At 43.3% G+C, this 18,517-nt stretch overlaps 2 protein-coding genes across 6 annotated transcripts in view; one reads left to right on the top strand and one right to left on the bottom strand.

Moving 5' to 3' along the window:
• Positions 1–6,435, bottom strand: part of PPAT (phosphoribosyl pyrophosphate amidotransferase) — a 50,229-nt gene extending 43,794 nt beyond the window's left edge. The window contains exon 1 of the mRNA XM_061992573.1: positions 6,243–6,435. Coding sequence (XP_061848557.1) covers positions 6,243–6,370 — 128 coding nt within the window. The 5' untranslated portion in view covers positions 6,371–6,435. The remainder of the gene's footprint in view (positions 1–6,242) is intronic.
• The window catches only part of PAICS (phosphoribosylaminoimidazole carboxylase and phosphoribosylaminoimidazolesuccinocarboxamide synthase), a 41,799-nt gene extending 25,693 nt beyond the window's left edge, over positions 1–16,106 (top strand). For 2 of the 5 annotated variants that reach the window (XM_061992566.1, XM_061992570.1), the window contains 9 exons: positions 6,907–6,949; positions 7,565–7,762; positions 10,338–10,516; positions 11,127–11,306; positions 11,398–11,511; positions 12,728–12,811; positions 12,920–13,100; positions 14,043–14,201; positions 14,968–16,106. In XM_061992566.1, coding sequence (XP_061848550.1) covers positions 6,907–6,949; positions 7,565–7,762; positions 10,338–10,516; positions 11,127–11,306; positions 11,398–11,511; positions 12,728–12,811; positions 12,920–13,100; positions 14,043–14,201; positions 14,968–15,134 — 1,305 coding nt within the window. In that variant the 3' untranslated portion in view covers positions 15,135–16,106. Of the gene's footprint in view, positions 1–6,564; positions 6,669–6,906; positions 6,950–7,564; positions 7,763–10,337; positions 10,517–11,126; positions 11,307–11,397; positions 11,512–12,727; positions 12,812–12,919; positions 13,101–14,042; positions 14,202–14,967 lie in introns of those variants that run through there. The other 3 variants (XM_061992569.1, XM_061992568.1, XM_061992567.1) reach the window with 3 other exon arrangements.
• Positions 16,107–18,517: the final 2,411 nt, after the last annotated feature.

Here is an 18,517-nt window from a genome sequence, read left to right as displayed (position 1 = left end):
TTGGGATTCCACTTCTCTTCTCTTTTGTGCCTTCCAAGCATAGCTTGCTTTTTGTAATTGTTTCAGTCAGAAAGCTATCTCCTTCTTTGTTCACCAAAGTGCATTGAAGACAATCTTTCTTCACTGCAGCTGTAGTTATTATTCCACATCACTTTTTGCTTAGAGACAAATAAGTGTTACACATTTAGAATTCCAGATGCTTAGGCTGTGGCATGTCTCCTTTTCACAACATCTCCTGGGGTAGTAACAGTGGGCTAAACAGAATGTCACTAAGTGAAGGATTTCTCAGGAAAAAAAGTCTCTTAAAAAATAGCATTAGTAACCCAACTCATCCTTCCAGTGTATTTTTATAATTGCTTGTGCTGTGTCTCTGCTCTGATCACAGCTTTACACATGTTGCACAATACTTAGTCTGAGCACACCTAGCAACAGACAAGTTAAATTGAATTTGGAACACCATCTGATACATGCCATATGTGTGAGAACACTACCATAGGACTGAAAGGCTTTTGGAGGAGAGGCCTTCTTAGATATGGGTGCATAATGTGGTTCCTTCTCAGCAGAAATGACAACTAAGTCATTTCCATGTAACTGCTCCTTGAAATCTTAATACAAATAATATCATGAAAATGATCCAGCTTAAAAACCAACACCACGTAATGATGGCAAAAGCAGCAATTCTGTAAAAACAGAGATCTGTGCTCTTCTCAAATATCTGCAGTTTCCAGGGGGCCATTCATATCACTGTGAGGGAAAATCTGTCTCCTCCCCAGTTTGCAAATGGTGATAGTGAAATTTTTGAGGTGTGACAGATAAATGGAACAATCACCACTGTCACCTATTTTTAAAAGTTCAATTCTTCTCTAAAGCACTCTCATTCATGGAGACAATGTGTCACTTTACATGTCTATGATAGGACTGTTTCTCTGGCAAGTCCTCTGAATGCCCCATTTAAAGTATTTCCAAACTGTACTTGGGCAAAATGCCTGGAGAATGAACTCCCGGGAGCAGAAATACCTGCATTGTTGGTGGGTCCAAAAGCACTACCTGGCATTGTTAGCTAACAAAGATTCTCCCTCCAGACTCACTCTATGTTCTGTCTCCCTCAGCAAGCTTTCCTTTTTGTTGGCATAAGCACTCATGTGGCCAAGTGATTAACCAACTGACTGAAATGATTTAATTTAAAACTAACCTAAGAAAAAAGCCCCCCCCCCCCCCAACAACTCCACTTTTCTTTTTTTTTAGTTTAAAAGTTCAAAAAGTGTAAGACTGCAGAAAGAGGAGACAGGGCAGGTTTTTTGAACTGAACCTCCCATGCAGTGTACAACCCTCCCTCTATTCATTAGGCTCACATTTAAGTTGTGGGCAGACGAGCCACAACTTAACAGTCCTGTGAAAATGACTGGACAGTTGTATCATGCCTGTGTGGATGACATAACTACAGTCAATGTGATGAAAAACCAACAGCCTCACTCCAGCTCTATGGCTTGGTTCATTTAATAGAAAGTCTGTTGGCCACAATAAACATAATGGTTGTCTCTGAAACATCACCCTGTATATACATTTTGGCACCACCTCTTCTCCCGGTTTTTCCACTCTTGTTACCTCATTCCAGTCAGTTACTCCACACCCAGAGAAAAGAACTTAGCTGCATTTTGTGACATGTATATCTAAGAGATTTGAACTCGGTTAGAATGGAAACCTAGCTCATTCTTCACTTTCTGAGGAAGTGAGCATGCAGGAACCTGAGCCCTGCAGGATGTAACAGAAAAAAGGTCTCCCTCCTCCTCCCTGCAAGAGTAAGCTTTGTGGCATGTAATTAAAAGGGGTTGTCAGCAGCTAGCTGCATGGGCGGCCTATCAATTAAATCCAAGATAGAACTAAAAGATAAAATGTTAGTATATCCACATTCTGCAAGAGTCTCTTGAAAGTGCTCAGTAATGTTTTACCAGCACATACAGCATGAATGTTCTGGTAAAACAGTATACAGACTCAATCACTAGCTTGACAAACATCTTAGTATGTTCCACAGGGAATTTACACAGAAATATGCTCGATTACAAAATTTGTAATTTAGACAATTAAAACATTTAACAATGTAGTTTTTGCATCTGGAACGAGGGATCTGCTGAACCTGTAATGGGTCCTTCAGATCAAATGAAGAGGTAAATGTTCCATACCAAATTGTCACAGAATCAGAGAATCATTATGGCTGATAATCAAATGCAACCACAAAAAAGGATCATTACCTGTAGCACACCCATATTCTTCAGAAACTTCCCACCCAAATATTATTGCAGTTTCAAGCTTTGTGTTTGAAAGATTCAGAGTGTAAGACAGGATGCCAATAGCTCACTAAATAGCCTTTTAAAAAACCCTTATCAAAGGGGTTGTATATAAAATGTAGATAAACCCTTACTTTATGCTATATTGGGAAGCAACTAGGAATTCTACTAGATTGAAAGAGAAGTAAAAATTCTTCACTTACAGTGGTGATTATTTGGGTTCTGTTGTGTGGAATTTAGTAAAGCATAATAACAGGGAAGGTAGCAAAAAGACATGCTGAACAAGCCTCCACTTTCCATTTACTTCGATTCCCACAATAAATTCCATACATAAACCCAGCTGAGTTGGGACAAGGAGCATTCCACCTGCACAGAAGAGAGGGGCCTTTTAAAGAGGTTTGCTAAAAATCAGTACCAAGCTGGATACACTCATGTTTCAGTACACAGTATTACTGCCAAAAATACTTTTTTCAGGGAATTTTGCAAAAAAAAGATAACAGAAATCACACTTGTTCCAAGATTAACTTGGCAAATCTGTCCTGGTCAAGGACTCAAATGACGTTTAATAGATTTGTAACTCAAAGTACTCCTCCTCCCTCCCTCACCGCCCCCAAGAAAGTCATCTCCTTACCAATATCCTCTATTTTGGCATGCTGTCAGTGGCTTTTGCAGTGACTTTATTCCCTGGCTTGCAAATTGTAAAGATGATTTAGAACATTCACTTTTAGGCCTTGTTAATATTGACACCATAATAACAGGATTAACTTGAGCACCTTGAAAGTTTTGAATGTAATGAGAATTCACTAACATAACTGTAACGTGTTAAAAACAGCTGAAAATTACTTTAAAATGGTCTCAAGTTACATTGGTGCAATGGCCTTGATGAGCCTGTGAGTGGGTTTTCATTTTAATTCACAGTTCACCATTATAAAGTAAAAAAACCAATAAAAAGCCATGCTCTAACTAATGCCACAAAGCAGTGCCAATATCAGTTTCAACAAACTAGCAGCTGCTTTTTAATTAAAAAAAAGAACCAAACAAAAACAAACACATAAACATTCATTTTGAAGTTGTTGTTTATGGCAAGGTAGTGAAATTTTAAGCCTGTATATAATTTTTCAGGATGTGCCTATTTGTGGGCCCTCTCCAGAACCTTGCTTACACATATACACCCGATTTTTCATGCAGAATAGTTTCAGTGAAAAAATAAGCATGACTCAAACACAAGCCATTGAATACATGATTTGGTAGTTTGACCCAGCATGTGATCTCCAAGTTTTCAGTTACTTCCTTTATTTCAGTTACTGTTTATTTACTTCCCCATTGCAGTAAATCTCTACAGTGCCATAATATCTTTTCAACACTGTGACATAAACTGTGTACTCATTTTAGACCATTTAGAAGAAACGGCAAAGTCCTTCACAGTGCTGCAGCCAGGCAAATTGGAACATAAAGGCACCAAGAACTAATGCTGCACTTTTTTTGTGGAATATAACAAACACCCTGGATCTTTATGTATACAGATAAGATTTCAAAGATTAGGACTGTTAACCTGTTCCAAATAGCTGTCTCTTCCTCATGGACTAATCATCTCAAAAATGCAGTTTGATACAGTGCCATTTGTGAGATCTAACATGAATTAAGGGCCAAATTCTGTCATTGGATTTGTTGCACTGGACTAATTTGCATATAAATGAACATGCAGATTAGTGTCTAAGGCCAGTAGTTGCTACCTAAACTTCCATACCAATTTGAGGGTGAGGTCTAAGGACTGTATTTTCTAGTGGTTAGTCAAATTTCTGTTGGACACATAGGCACGATTGGGACTGAATAGTAACATTTACCATACCTCTCTTTTATATAATTTTTTACAGTTAAGAGACATTTCTTATTTTTCAAGTTTAAAAGAATGAGCTTAATGAAATACACTGATACAGTAAATGTAAAATCTTAATTCTGGTTTTCAAGAGATATTACAAAAAGGAAGGAAAACAGCTGTTATCCTACTACTTCCTGATAGGGATGCTACCTCTTCCACACCTCACAGTAGGAAAAATGCCAAGAGGCTGGAGAGAAACAGTAAAGAAGGAAATGGGAATATAAACATCTGAGCTAGTTAATAGAATTTTATTGAGTGCTTGCAGAGGTGTGCCTAATTGAACAGACTGTTTCATTTTACAGATACAATAATGTTTACGTTTTCAAGCAAGCATCCCTTAAAAATTGTGACAATTATTGAGACAGATCAGAATTGGAGGTAGTGCACACATGCTGTGGAACATGTGAATTACTTACAGTTTCAGTCACAACATTAGTATTGCTGTCTACAGTTGTGTCCTCCCAGGGGATGTCTGATAGTGAAGAGCTCATGGAAATCAAATATATTTGTCAAGTGCCCAGCAAGAAAAAAAACCAAAACCAACCAAAAAAAAAAAAAAAAACCACCATCCAAAAATGTGTATTGAAAAATCCTGCAATTAGGTTGCAATGAAAATTGAGATAAGAAGCTGCAAAGTAATGAATGTATGGCAACCATTTTATTGCCAACTGAGAAACTCGAGATCCACCGGTGTGGATCCACAACTGTGAGCACAAATAAGGCAAGGCTTTTTCCAGCCTCTTCACAGAAAAAGGGCACAACCTAAAACGAGACTTGATCACATAAAAACGAGACTTGATCACATAGCTTTGTTCCTTGCATTCTGCAGCTCTGTTGCTCCAAAAACATTTTTGATGGGCATTGGCAAATACATATAGTTTATGAATGACACACTATATCGTAAGGAAGATTGTTAGTATATGAGTCATGCAGGGATGCTGCATTTTACCAGAAAGAGTATATGAAACTCAGCTGTAATAAACAGAAAACCTCAGTGTAAACAATTTTCTTTTGTTGGTCCAAAACGTTTGGGCAGCATGTCTGTGACCTCAAAAATTCAGGAATCGTTTTATCTTTTTAGTGCAGGTGTCCTTAGAGAAGCTCACCTCCCCAGCCTGTCAGTGTGTGATCACCCTGCCCACTTTTTGCAAATGGGAAGTTCAGCCTAATATCATACAGGTGTTCGTGCTACAGGCATGTGCTACAACACTAGCCTGTGCTCGTTTGGCTGCTCATTTGTTTCCCCCCTCTCCCCCCCGACAGGACATACCCTTCTGGCACCACGGAAAAAAAAGTTGGTGTCTGTCAGCATGTAACATTATTTATGTGAATACCAAAGGGATGCAGAACCCAAACTTCATTTCTAGGCTCTGCATCCACAGGGAATGGCAGTGAGTCTGGGCTGCTGTACATAGCCACAGGCGTGTCAGATAGAACAGAACTTTTATTTTGTCAAGGTGATGCATTTTAACAGCTCCGGCTAGGAGGTGCGCAAAACGCTCAAGCACCACGTGCCGGTAGTCTCGATTTGTGCGAGCTGGGCTTTCGCACGAGCATCCCGAGCGCGGCTGTGGGTGCCGGCGGGCCGGGCCGCGGCGCGCCAGGAGGTCGGCGCCCCGTGACTCGCCCGGCGCGGCGTGGCCCGGAACGCGGCGGCGGGGAGCGCATCCCCTCCGCTCGCCTGCGCGCACCTCCGGAGGGCCCCGGGCAGCGTGCGGCGTGCGAACGCCCGGCCCGGCGGCCACCGGCAGGCGAGGCGAGTGCGACTTTAAGCGAGATGTAGCCGAGGTCCAAAGCGCGGCCGACAGCTGGCTCCTTCGGCGGGGGCGGCCTGGGACGGCGTTCCTTGCGCTTCACCACCGGGATGCTGCCGGGGCTCCCCCGCCGGCGCGGAGCGGAAGGAAGCGACGGGACGCTCCGGAGCGAGCAGCACTCCCGCCCGCGCCGAGCCGCGGCCCTCTCGGCTGCACGTGCCAGCGCGGGGCTCCGACCGCCCCCGGGACAGCCGCCGCAGAGACAGTGGTTTCGGACGGCTGGCCCCATCGGCCCCGATCCCGACCCCCTCCGTGCCCCCTTACCTGTGCTGCAGCCCCACCAGCCCCAGCGTGATCACATGGGGCACGTCCAGCTCCGTGGGCCAGGCGCCGGAGGCGATGCAGCCGAACACGCCGCACTCCTCCCGGATGCCCAGCTCCTCCAGCTCCATGGCGCGGGCGGCACGTGGCGGCGCCCCTCCGCTCCGCTCCGCTCCCGGCCCCGCTGTGGCGGCCCTCGCGCGCTCCCGCCGGCGCCGCGCGCAGCCAACAGCGCCGCGCCGCGCGGGGCCGCCGGTACCCTGCCGGGCGGCCGCCCTCATTTGCATACGGGGGGGCGCCCCCGGGCCGCGCGCCGCCCCCTCCCCCGGGCCGCTTCCAGCCAGGCGCCGCCGCCCCGGGCCGCTGCCCCCGCGGCCGCGACGGGCGGGGGATGGGGGGGCGGGGAGCCGAGGGCCGAGCGCGGTGCGGGTATTGGCCGGCAAGGGGGCCGGGGCTGTGTTTGCATAGGGCCGGCGGTGGCGGGGCAGGGGGAAGGTTCGGCCCGGGGGCTCGGCGGGGAGGAGAGGGGCGCGGGCCGTCCCCGCCGCTTTAGGCGGCGATTGGCCGGCCGCGCCCGCCGACCCGCCTGCCCGCCCCTTCCGCCGGCCCCTTCTTACCTCGCGGCGGAGCTCGGTGGCGTGTGTTCAGCTTCTCTTCTGTGCCCTAGGTGCCTGCTCCTGCTGCCGTAGCCATGGCCCCCGCCGCATCAGGTAACGCCTGTCCCCCTGCCTGCGCGCCCCGGGGAGCCAGGCACGGACAAGGGGTCGCGGCGCCGCTCCCAAGTCGCGGTGGCCGCTCGGCCGGGCTTGGGCTGTACGTGCTTGGCGGCGAACTTTACCCTCGCGAAGTTTTACCTTCTTTTTCTTTTTGTTTTTTGGCGGGGGCAGGGTCCGTGCCCCAGCCCGAGGAGGCACGGCCGCCCCCCGTCCATCGGGGAGAACGCTCCGGGCAGAGGCTTCGAGCCTCACCCGCTGCGGACGGAGGATGCTGCGGGTGGTTGCCGCTGCCGGCCCGCGCCGTTTGACTTTCTGAGCTTTAGGTTTGTCCCGAAGCTCGAAAGTTAAGATGCCGGTGAACCCTCTGGCGGCAGGTCCGCGCTGTGGCGGAGGCTGCGTGTCGCAGACCGTGGCCCTCATGTCGCCGGGGCCGCACGGGCAGGAGTTGCGAGCCAGTGCTTTGCTGCTCGGAGGGAGGGAGGGAGGGAGAAGAACCCCCGCGGGTGAGGCTTTGGCTTGGCGTGGGAGCCGCGGGCCCGGCGGTGCGCGGGATCGCGTGGGCTGCCGTGCGGAAGTGAAATAAAATCCTGTCCGTCCTTGTTTCTCTAGACCTGAAACTTGGTAAGAAAGTTAATGAAGGTAAAACGAAAGAAGTGTACGAGCTGCCAGACATCCCGGGATGTGTTCTCATGCAGTCAAAAGACCAAATAACAGCGGGAAATGCAGCGAGAAAGGACCGAATGGAAGGGAAGGCTGCCATTTCCAATACAACAACTAGCTGTGTGTTTCAGTTGCTTCAGGAAGCCGGTAGGTATTTCAAAGGTAGAAGACGTGCCCGTGTATTACAGATGCTATTACAAACCAGTATTGTTTCTGTAGGTTGGTTTGTCCTACCTTGAGGCTCTAGTGGTTTCCTCTGTTAGTTTTTCTCTTAGTTGTTAGTTATGCTCTCTGGTACTGTGGAGCATGGTGGGGAACTGGCTCATCTGTACCGTGAGATGATCTGAAGTAATCTTCTAGTCACAGATAGCACTTGGATCGTTTCTCCTGCTTGTTTGGACACAGTCCTCATCCTCCCCTTTACTTGTGCCTGTTCTTCCCTGGCCCCACTCCCCCTTGTCTGTAGTAGCAGACTGGATGCATCTCGTCTTTCTTGCTGCATCTGCCTGCAGAGAAGCATCTGGTAGCTAGTGGTGCCACCAGACTAAGTTTGAACTGTGTGGAATTTGTGTATGAGGTTAAAGGTAGAGTATCGCTTTACGTGTTTTTGCTTTTCCCCTCTCAGTTCTATGTGCTATATCAATATAAACTTTCTGTACACTTTGTACTTAAACACGAGGGCTATATCGTAAATGCATATATTGGTCTCTATTGAAGGTATCAGGTACTTTAATATTAACTTTAAAAGGCTTAAAATATTTCTCATGCTGAAAGCGAGCTTTTATGGAGTATATAGGTAACTTGAGTCACTCAATTGTCCCAGGCTTCCAAAAATGGAGCCCAGTATCTTTGCTTTAAAATGGCATTTTTAAGTGTCTTTGAGAAGTTTGTCAGTTGCAGGGAGGAATATGTGCTGATGGGCTTCCAGCATGGGTTTGCAAACAGTACAGACACCCAGAAACTGGGTTAAGACTGCTCATAGCTGTGTGCCCACTGCACTTCAAAGCATTTGCACAAAGGTTGCATCAAGTACCAGCTGACTTGGTCTGAAAGTTGCCTTGTCTGTTGTAAGTAACAGTTTTCAGTCAAACACTGAAGTCCTAGCGTAAGTCATACATGGGGAAGAGAAAGATTGTTTGTATAGAGTTGTAACTAGCTGTATTTCTGTGCAAGTAGTTTTTATGATATGGGCAAAGACTCATCAAGTCATTCAGTGTAATCCTCAGCCACTGGCCTTCTGGGAAGCCTGTTGTGCATACAGTACAAAGATGGTCTTTCTGATTGTATTTACAGTTGATGAAAACGACTAGTTTTCATTTAGGAACAATCAGTGAGATGTTTTACCTAATTCTTAAATGGCAGTTGTTGAGATAACAATTAAAATAGCCAATATCCTACAGATCTTCACATTTAAAGTTAGTAAGTCATGCATCTCAAAAAGTTGGATCTCTCAAAGATCCTTAAGTGACTCATACTCAGTAACTTCAGGTTCTGTGGAAAAAAGACTGCAGAGTAAACTGAAGCTGCATTTTAAAGCAACAAAAGAGCTTTCAGGATTCCAGTTTGCTTATTTGACTGGCATAAATTGCAGATAAAGTAAATGCCTTATCTAGAAGTAGTTTGTTTGCTTTGCGAAACTTGTCTTAACCTCATCTTTCAAAGGTGATGATTTACAAAGTTCTGTTAAAGTTTCTGTCCCCTGCATAATAGAGCTAATGTCAGCCCTTCAGAAGCACACATCTGCACTGATAAAAATATAGTAGTAAACCATGCAGGAGCCTTAATGCCTGGATTCAGAAGTGACTTAAGTGCAGGTGATATGTAAATCATTCTGCCCTTGAGAGTGGTGCAACAAAATCTGAAGCTTAGATGTTAACACTGTACTTCAAGGCTTTAATTCTTCCTTTGTGGCTCTGGAAGTAGAATGGAATAGAGCTACTTCTTGGTCTGACTGGACACAGCACCTTTGTCTTCTGTTACTGGCAGATGCCCATTAGGCTTGACAGTTGTCTTGCCCCAAGGAGAGACAGGTGGGACTTAAGTCACGATTGAAATTGAAAAAAGAGCCATTTTGTGCTTACAGTGCATATCTGTCCCTGTTTAATATGGAGTCATCTTAGAATTATGTTGAAAGATTGACTTTCTACAGCAGATTTGTGTGAGTGTACATACTTCTGAGTCTTAGTGTCTTTTGCCTGATAAATCTCTAGAATCTAGTGCTCTAAATAAATGTTAGTTTGTAATGAAGGGGGGGACCACGTCCATTCTCCTCCCAGCCCCATCCTCATTTATTAAGGACCACTGTCCTCTAACTCTTCCACTTCCAACTACTGTTCTCTGTATAATGGATCTTCCACCAGAGAGCACGGTTGCTGCTAACCTTGTTGAAAAGCAAACCATTGTGAGGGATAGATTTTTGTCTTTTATAGCTCTGTGAATGAAATTATTTGCAAGAATATGATTTCTGACCAGAGCATAAGGTTCTGAGAGACAAGCAAGAGTTGTATGATAAAATTGTCAAAACTCATGACTTGTGGAAGATAACTGCATTGATTGTGTTCTGCAAGGTCAGAGTATGCTTTAAATACCCTGAAGAAATTCAGTATTTCTCTAAAGTCTGGAGAAGAACCAGGTTTGGTTGGACGTTAAAGATGTTTGTGACTCTTACTTCAGCTATGGAGCGTGGATAGTAATGGATCTAAGCTGTTTTCTTTATATTTAGGAATCAAAACTGCTTTTGTCAGGAAACAGAGTGACACGGCCTTCATAGCAGCTCACTGTGAAATGATCCCAATTGAATGGGTGTGCAGAAGAATTGCTACTGGCTCCTTCCTCAAAAGAAACCCTGGTGTCAAAGAGGGGTATAGGTTTTACCCACCCAAAATTGAGATGTTTTACAAGGTAAGTTTATTTTCCTGTGATGTGAATCAAATTTAAACAGAGTTAGAACTGTATTATCTCCTTTAAAATGCTGACAGATAAAGCAAGGAGTGCAGGTGGCTAACCTATCCTCTGTAGTTTTGCTGTAGTAATGTTTTCTGGTGGTCTTGTCCAACAGTTGTTTTGTCTAAAGTGTGTATAATGTAATACTGGCTTACAGGTCTCTCAAAGAAAAAGAGGCCAAACTATACAAAAAATAATAGAAAAACCTTTTATTTTTAAGATACAAGGACTCCTTAGGCATAAGCCTAATGCATCAGTTGTAATGAATGTGGTGACATACTTGAGACAATTAAAGAGTTCTTGGAAGGTGAGGGTAAGCAGGTACCTAGCTCCTTAGGATTCTAAACTTCTTTGGGAATGTGTGTTTGCAGTGTACCCTATGAAAACCTGCAAGTGCTTTTAAAGATCTTCAGATGTTACAGCAACTGTGTTTAATGTTGCTGATGCTTTTGTTTTTTCAGTGCTAATTGTAAAATACTGGGTTGAAACCATAATTTGTCTTTTGGAAAACAAACAAAACCTAGTATTATCTTTAAGATTGCTATATATGTTTTGGTTTTCTTAACAGGATGATGCTAATAATGATCCACAGTGGTCTGAGGAGCAGATAATTGAAGCAAAATTCTGTTTTGCTGGACTTACTATTGGTCAGACTGAAGTGGATATTATGTCCCGATCTACTCAAGCTGTTTTTGAGATACTGGAAAAATCATGGCAGCCCCAAAACTGCACTCTGGTAGACCTGAAGGTAAAAGAATGTAATTTCTCACAGTCCTGGTCCTGACTGGAAACATGTCAGTGTATAATCCCTATAATAGGATTCTTACTGTGTTTTTTAGATTGAATTTGGTGTTAACGTACTGACAAAAGAAATTGTTCTTGCTGATGTTATTGACAATGACTCATGGAGATTGTGGCCATCAGGAGACCGAAGCCAGCAGAAGGACAAACAGGTAATGTTTTAATCTTTACCTTCTCAGTCATTTGGGAAGGAGAATGAAAAAAGTAAATCCTACAGTTAAACATCTACTTTTAGAGTGAATGGTGTTTTCTAGATAATCTTATCTTGTTAGAGTAGTTCATAGGGTACCTAGTGTCCAATCCCATTCTCATTAAATAGTTGATTATCTGGTTTATGGTAATGAGAAATCTTCTGTCTGCATGTCTTCAATGAGAATGCCTGACAGCCCTGCTGACTGGAGTTGTCAGGAAGTATGGAGCTTCCAGGGGTAGTAAGAATTTCTGACTTGTGCAGATGATAAAATAGGTGGAGGACAAATCATTTGGAAGAAAGAAGCTTTGGTTCCCAGGTCTGCCTCCAAGTTTATTTAGGCTGGTATCCTCTACTAGTAGAGATCTGGTAATACACAAGAAGGATCTGGAGGGAGGATGCTTTTCTTCATTATTTGCTTTGGTTAAGCTTGAACTCAATATTCCGCTGTCTCCAAGTATTACTAACAGACTGTGTCCATATAAGAGGAATGCAAACATAAGTTTGAAGTAAAACTTGTCCTATATTTAAGCTCATAACAATTGCACTTGTCAAGGGTCTCTTGAATTAACCAGATAAGTAGTTATAAAAGAACTGGTTTGGGAATGCTGCTACCATAGAGCTTTTGTGAGAGTCATTGAGGCTAGTAACAGGGACCCCTGTAAGTCCCAGTATAAGATTTCAAAGTGTGGCTAGAGGAGATGGGGTTGTATGTCTCATGTACTTCAATGTTTTTACTTTATAGTAGGGTGCTTGAATGAATTGGGCTGACAGTGCTTTTGTTCATCTTCCTAAAATAACCTAGGTTGGCTTCCTGGCAATTATGTAGCTTCAAATCCATTTTTTAACAAGTTGTATGTCTTTCCTTAAATTTGCCCTTTAGGAGGCTTTTGAAACCTTTGATAGTCTTGTAGCTAAAAGCTATGAATGTTTACCTATGTTATAAAGGGCCATGAATTGTAATGTAGAAGGTTCTTCATCAAATAGCTTTTCCTTGCTTCTGCATCCCCTCTCTGCTATATCTGTATCAATCTCTGCTCTCCTTCTTTAGGAGTTGTTAGAAACTGCATAAATATTTCAGCTGAGGTATTCTTTACCAGTTACAGTAGTAAAATGAGTGCTTTGTCTACCCAAAACACAGTAACTACTTCAGTATCTTTTTTTTCCCCTCTCTTCAGTCCTACCGAGACCTGAAAGAAGTGACTCCTGAAGCACTGCAAATGGTGAAGAGAAACTTTGAATGGGTTGCAGAAAGAGTGGAGGTATCTGTTTTTTATAAACAACATATCTAAACTTTGATAACCAGTTGTCTTCAGTCCTGTTGACCACTTTGCTTTCCCTCACTCCCCACCCTTCACTCTTTTCTGTAGTTGCTTCTGAAAACAAAGAGCCAAGGTAGAGTTGTAGTGTTGATGGGATCTCCTTCGGACCTCACTCACTGTGAGAAAATAAAGAAGGCCTGTGCAACCTTTGGAATTCCTTGTGAGTTAAGAGTGACCTCTGCTCACAAAGGACCAGATGAAACTCTGAGGATCAAAGCAGAATATGAAGGCAAGTGCCAAACTACTGCTGACTTGGACTGAAACAGTGTCATGTTCAGAAACGACTTGGCAACATCAGGATTTGTGTGGGGTTTCTCCATGTTCTTGTTAAACAGACCACCAAGTTGTTACAATGCTGTCCTGCACTTGCTGATTACACAACAGGTTATGAACTGCATTATACTCCTTATATACAGGAGTAAACGTATTGTCTCGCTGCACAGCCACAGCTTCCATTATTCAAAGTCTAACCTCTGCTTTTATCCCAGAACTGCTTTGCCCAAGCCTTGGTCACATTACTACACTCAGTGTAGCATCTTGCTGGTAATGCCAGCCCTTCTGAAATGAAGTGATGGTTTCTCTAGCTGACTCTGAATACTCTTTTACATTAACTTACAAGACATATGTTGCTCCCATCACATTTTCTTGCCTGACTTTATGAAAATATTCTTGGTTGTTATTTTAGATGTTGTGAGAAAAAGATACTTAATTTAAATTCTTTATCAAGAAACTCAACATCTCTTCAAATATGTTTATAGCCTAGCAGAGGAGAGATAAGAACTATTTATTTTCATAGTCAGTGAAACTACAGATGTGGTAACCACAATGGAGAAACCCTTCTTTTGAGGTGAACGGTATAAGGTTTCAGGAGAGGGACACTTAAGTAGGCCCAAGGTTTAATGGCTATGTTGTCTACAAAGCTTAAGCAGCACACATTCCTCTGATACTGAGACTTCCTTTTAAAAGCAGAGTAAGACATGCTGACTTCCAGCTGTCCTAAACAGAGATAAGACTGTAAAGGGGGAAGTTAGACTGAAGGAAAACCCTAGTGCTGTGTAATGAAATTGACAATGTAATTGCAAACAGAATTGTGGATTCCCAAGTTCCTGCAAAAACAAGTGGTAGAGAACAGGGTGGATTGCTTATTTCTGAATGTCTTCTTCTTCCCCAGGAGATGGAGTCCCAACAGTGTTTGTTGCAGTAGCTGGCAGAAGCAATGGTTTGGGGCCAGTCATGTCTGGTAACACTGCCTACCCTGTTGTCAACTGTCCTCCTCTCTCAGCTGACTGGGGCACTCAGGATGTGTGGTCCTCTCTCAGACTACCCAGCGGTAAGATCATAGAATCATAGAATGTTAGGGGTTGGAAGGGACCTTTAGAGATCATTTAGTCCAGCCCCCCTGCAGAAGCAGGTCCACCTAGATAAAGCTTGCGATGATCTCACCTTGCTCTATGTTTGTTGGTCTAGTGTATGTGCTGTACAAGCACACACATATCAAACCACTGAAAAAGTAGCTTGATCAGTACAGAGCAAAGTCTTCAGAAATATCTTCCATAATCTTGAAGTAATAAGAAAAAAAGCTTGATTATTACAGGAACTGATTTTTGGAAAAATGTAAACCTTGGCTTATCCTTGCTAAACATCAGTAGTAATGGGAATTTAAATAATTGAGTTTTATTCAGTTAAAGTGCTTTGTTTGCCTTGCGATCAAAGATCAAAATATATCTTTCCCCACAATAAATGTAGGTAAGAGCTTAACTCACCAACTCTTACTTTAGTGCATTGCCACCTGCATGATTTTTAACTGTATTAGCAACTTGAATGGATGCTTGGCAGATGGGAGGCCAAGAAGCCTATTACCTCTAGGTAAGGAGAGTCAGTTGGTCTGCTGGCTTTTGGTTTAAATGCCATGAAGCAGTCATGCTCAAAGTAGAGGAACATAACACGTCAGTAGCTTTAAAACTAGATCATCTGGTTCCAGTGGGCATGAAGCACGCATTATTTTAAATTGGTTTTCAGAGGCAGTGTTAGATTTTGTTTTTCTTTATAACTGTCAAACATGCTTTGGTAAGATCTTGATGCTCGCTTCTCTGCAGGCCTTGGCTGTTCTACTACTCTGTCACCTGAAGGAGCTGCCCAGTTTGCTGCCCAGATATTTGGGTTAAACAACCATTTGGTGTGGGCCAAACTGCGAGCAAACATGTTGAACACTTGGATCTCCTTGAAGCAGGCTGACAAAAAACTTCGAGAGTGCACCTTGTAAGTCATGCTGAGAAGTAACTGTTAGTTACACAGAGATAATGGCATGTAGGATTTACGTTTGGATGAGCTTGAAAGTCCTATATCCTTTCTTATGGAAGAAAGCATTGTTAGAGCAGCAGATGAAGTCTGTTGTGTCCTTATCCTTCCCTTGTGTATTTTTTTTTATTAAAACAACTTAGTAAAAGATGAGGTCATCGTGATAAATAGAATTCAATTACTTGTCTGTATTTCAGTAACTGTTGTATTCTTCCACAGTAAGAATGTCTGTCTTGAACCTTGTTAACTCACTGGGCTGCTACCTGAAGCCAGTGCTGCTGTTGTTCTGCTTGCAATGACAGTATGCTTTCTTTAGCAATAAAATGGTAACACATCCTGTAATAATAGGAAGAGGCTGGAAAAACTGTTATAAGAGCCTGAAATAAATACCTGCCTTAGTTAATGTATATTCATACACATGTGTTTTCCTTTTTTAAATATATGTGTGTATGCATACTCCCTGGAGTGATGTGATAGCCTTGATGCCAATTCTCTTGTTCATAATGAGCTGCAACTACAAATGGTTTGAGTGAACTGTTACTAGGCTTGCCGCCTGTTTGTTTTAACTCTTGCCTAGTCGCATCTCTACCTTTTTAAATACTAGGTGGATCTCTGCCTTCAGTAGTTCCAAAAGGCCTATGTGTTGTCTAACTCTCATCTTATGCTTCAGTAACTAGCTATTAAACATCTCTCTTTCCTTGCTCTTTGGAAATTTACTGAACTGAAGGGGGGAAATAAGTAGTAAACCTACAAACTCATGGGGGAAATCTAAGCATGACTGTCTTGTCTTTGCACACACCAGTCTTCTGAGTAGGTACAATTCTAACAAATATGCAATTAGTCAATGTATGTAACACTTAAGCTTTTACAACTACAAATAAAATATTGAATGCAAAGCTGCTTTGTGGAAACCTATTCAATAAGTACACTCAAAAACTGCCCCTCAGCTATGGTACATAACTTCAGGTCCTGAAGTTAGGTGACCATCTTCTGGAAGATGCTTTGCTCCTTGATTAAGGGTGTGCCTTGCACAAAGCTCTGTTGCTTTATTCCTAAGGTAGTGTTGTATGAGTGTGTGCTAAGTCAGGCCCTGGGAGTGAGGGGCTGGGTGAAAGGCTGCTGATGGCTGCTTCACTCACACAGTATCAATAGCAGGGAGGGCTAGTGATGACAGAGGCTGATCCAAGTGAACCTGTTTCTGCAGGGGGTTGGACTAGATGATTTCTAATGGTCCCTTCCAACCTGGTGGCATACCATCTCTCTGGAACCATTGACTTAAATGTGAAGACCTTCATGATAGTGCCTTTTTAGTTAAACAAGCTGTTTACTGAGGTTGTACTGAGCTGCATACTTAAAACTTGTAGCCCTGAAAACATGGTGACAGCTTGCACGCCTGCCACAGGATTGGTGTTACCTTCAACTAGCAGAAAAAAGGGAGTGAAGAGAGATGAGTGCATGCCCTTTGTTTTCTTGGGTGAGTGAATTGGATTGTTTTAATCTTCTAAGCAGAAAAGGGCCAGAGCCAACAGCTGTAGAGGAGAGTACAGCACATCTTCCTGCTGGCAGCAGTCTGCTCACTCAGCTCTGTAACAACGCATAACCTGAGGGTGAAGTTACACAAGAGGAGGAGGCTGTCATTTCCTATTCTTCCTCTCACTACCCAAAACTATACTGGGTGTTAGCTCTGATGGGTAATCACCTTGACAAGCTTACTCATCACCTGACTACCCTCAAACCAGGGTGGGACAGCCTTTTGTGTCTTCTACTTGCATCACTGTGGTTGTATTGCTATCTCTGTACAGTCTTCCCATACCCAATAAAACTCCCTAACAGACAACAGTTTAAATATTACACCTGGAATATCCTCTCCTGTCTCTTAATTACTTTCTTCAAATTGTTTGCACCCTGATTAAAGTAACTAATTAATTGTGCCAATTTATGTTGGGCATGGGCACATTAAGTGCTTTAGTTGCCATAGAGATGGCCATTCTTCAGCACTTAGGGTGGGGGTGGGACACTTGTTTGGGGCTTTTCTTTTTTTGTTTGCTGAACTCTCAGAAGCAAACCTTTGCTTGGGCAGTTGCCTGGCAAAGAAGTCTTCAGCCATAGCAGCTAGCAGTGAAAGGTGCATTGTTGGCAGCAGCAGCTGAAACCTGTGAAGCCCATCATACCTGCAAGGAATTTATACAGTTGCCCTAAAGGCCAAAATGCTGCATAGCAGCTGTTCCGGTGTTCAGCTGGAGGATTGTTGCAAAGCTTTTGCTCTGAAGTGAAAATAGTTCCCCTCAGTTCATCGTTCCATTGTGACATTGACGCAATAACCAGAGATTTTCTGTAGCCAGGAATTGCTCTTGTAGCACTTGCCCTGTCTTGATCCAATTTTTAAAATTCTGAAACAGAGAGTGTTTTTTCTCTTCCCAAAAACTAAGACATGGAAAGCTTACTGAAATGTATTTGTACTTTTTAAATTGGTTTGGAATAGCTGTAATGAAAGTGAAATATTTTAGCAGCTGCTGTGGAACCTAGGACCCTGGATGAGATGGTGTCCTAATTGGCATAGTTGCCTGCAAAATTACACTGTTTGTTCTTTAAAGATAGTGGCAAGAAGCTCTTCTGACTCAGCAGTGGGACATGCTGAGGGCAAGAATTGTTGTACAGCTGCTTCAGGTACTGGTGAGTGGCACCTGGTGTTCAGCCTTTAGAACATCATTTACTTTCAAAAACAAGCCAAATACAAACAACCCACTCGGTAAAAATGAAGGGAAAACCAGTCATGGCTTCTAAGGATTTGCCTTTCATCTGCGTACCCAGGACACTGAAGGTATGGTTTCAATATCCTCTGCCTTTGAAGAGCTGTAAAAAGTAAACTGAAGGCCTGAGAGAGGATGCAATCTGGACTTCTTGGGGATGGCATTAAGGCACTCCCTCTTTTTGAAGCTTTCTTTTTTGAAGGCTAGTAAAGTAATTAATACCCAAAGAAAACTCATGACTGTTCCCTCACTAGTGTGCACATTTGAACCTTTCCTCACAGCCCCAGTGATTTCTTTAGCAAAGCAACTTAATTGCAAAATGGCATCGGGAAGCTTGAGACGTTTTAAAATCAAACTGAAGGTGCCTGTTGTGCTGGATTTGGATCACACCGCAGCAGGCACGTCAGATGCGTTTTCAGAGCATGCTTCCTTGATCAAAGCTTCCAAAAGCTTACACTCAAAAATGCTCAGTTTTGGAGCTCAGACAAAAATAAGGTATAAAGGTGGTTTGAACAATCAAGACTTGTTTCAAGGGATGCACAAGAGGAGAACTTTACATACAGGGTGGATTTAAAACAAAACAAACCCAAACAATGAA

Source organism: Colius striatus, chromosome 3 (genome assembly GCF_028858725.1).
Source record: "Colius striatus isolate bColStr4 chromosome 3, bColStr4.1.hap1, whole genome shotgun sequence".
NCBI lineage: Eukaryota > Metazoa > Chordata > Aves > Coliiformes > Coliidae > Colius > Colius striatus.
Note: the sequence above shows the minus strand (reverse complement) of the source record. Positions and strands in the feature narration are given on the sequence as shown.